General features: G+C 47.0%; 1 protein-coding gene across 1 annotated transcript in view; it reads right to left on the bottom strand.

Annotated features, from left to right (window-relative positions):
* MBOAT1 (membrane bound O-acyltransferase domain containing 1) overlaps positions 1-1,515 on the bottom strand; it is a 92,389-nt gene that overhangs the window by 40,376 nt on the left and 50,498 nt on the right. Inside the window, exon 7 of the mRNA XM_013007200.2 lies at positions 580-772. Coding sequence (XP_012862654.2) covers positions 580-772 — 193 coding nt within the window. The remainder of the gene's footprint in view (positions 1-579; positions 773-1,515) is intronic.

The following is a 1,515-nucleotide window of genomic DNA, read 5'->3' as shown; positions in this document are numbered from 1 at the left end:
CCCCAAGGAGAAGCCACATGGACCTACCCCGATGCTTCCCTGGTGCTGGAGCACCGTATGGAGACCCCTGCCAGCGCTGAGATGCTTACACATTCCCTGACTCGGCTTTCCTCCTGCAGTCGGCATCATTGCGTCTGTTTTGTGAGATGGAGGAGGACTTTGTGGATTGGTGTCGGACATACGGGTTAATGGGTTACTGTTGCACTTGTGGGCTTGGGCAGCACTGGGTTGGTATGTTTTCTTGATATACACTTAACCTTTATATAAAACTCTCTCTTATACATGACTTTCTGTGGATTTGTTTCCTTAAAGTACCCAGACTAATACAGCTTGTTTGATTGGGTAATCCAAGATCTCGTTCTAACTCTTACAAAAACTCCAAACTCACTGCCCTCGAGTCAACGTGGACTCAGAGCCTCCCTGTCGGCCAGGGTAGAACTGTCCCTCTGAGTCTCTTTGACTGTCCTTCTTTACGAGAGTAGAAAGCCCTGTCTTTCTCCCTAGTTCTGCAAAGCCATCCATCCACAAAGATCATTTCCCCCAGACGTGACCCATGCCAGGCTGCTCCGTCAAGCTTACCTAGTGTCCACGCGAAGTAATACTTGGGCTTTGAGGCTTGCAGGACAACGTACAAGTAGCAGAGTCGAGTCAGGAAATTTGTTTTATGGACAAACCAGTCATCCACCAGGCAGGTAACAGGGAAGTTCTTCGTGAGTGTCAGAAACAAGAGAAGAGACGCCAAGGTGATGCAAAGCTTCCGGACCACGGCTCTCTAGAAACGGGAAAACAATCCGTGTAACCATGGAAGGCTCAAGGACGTGGAGCACCACTTCTGCAAGGCATGTTATGAACGACGTTGCACCCATAGCTTCTTGGCACGATGCCCTACAAAGAGGTAGAAAGGCACTCTCCCTCCTGGCACATTTCTAGGGTAGGGGAGGTGTGCTGTATTTAAATGCAAGTTACCTGTATTTAAATGCAAGTTATGTAGCCCTCAGATGCCTGAGGGCTGAAGGAAGGAGATGAAATTCATCTAGGGAATGGATGACAGCTGTCACTAGCAAATTCTACCAACGACAAAGTAGAAATGGCTCTAGCATTCAAAACATAAGAGAAATGGATAATATTACAGGGTGGTCATTTCTACCTGATGGTTCAGCAATTAGAAACCGCTAGCCACGCCATGAGGGAAAGACGAGGCTGTCTACTCCATACAGAGTTACAGTCTCGGAAACCCATACGGAAGGTCTATCCTGACCTATAGTGTCACGATGAGTCACATTGACTAGACGGAAGTGAGATTTGTTTGGCTTTTAATTTCCCATTAAATATGATATTTGGTAAAGTGAGGGTGAGGGGAAGCCTTCATGAGATGCATTGACACAGTGGCTGCAACACTGGACCCCAAAAATCAAGACGATGGCACTGAATCGGGTCAATATTTTGTTTTGTTGTACACGGGCTCGGCATAAGTTGGAATCAACTCAACAGCAAGTAAGGACAGCAATTTTCCAT

The sequence above is a fragment of the Echinops telfairi genome, unplaced genomic scaffold (genome assembly GCF_000313985.2).
Source record: "Echinops telfairi isolate 266 unplaced genomic scaffold, ASM31398v2 ScPeMD7_5868;HRSCAF=6743_0, whole genome shotgun sequence".
NCBI classification, from domain to species: Eukaryota; Metazoa; Chordata; class Mammalia; order Afrosoricida; family Tenrecidae; genus Echinops; species Echinops telfairi.
The sequence above is the reverse complement of the archived record's forward strand: the minus strand, read 5'-3'. Positions and strand labels throughout refer to the sequence as shown.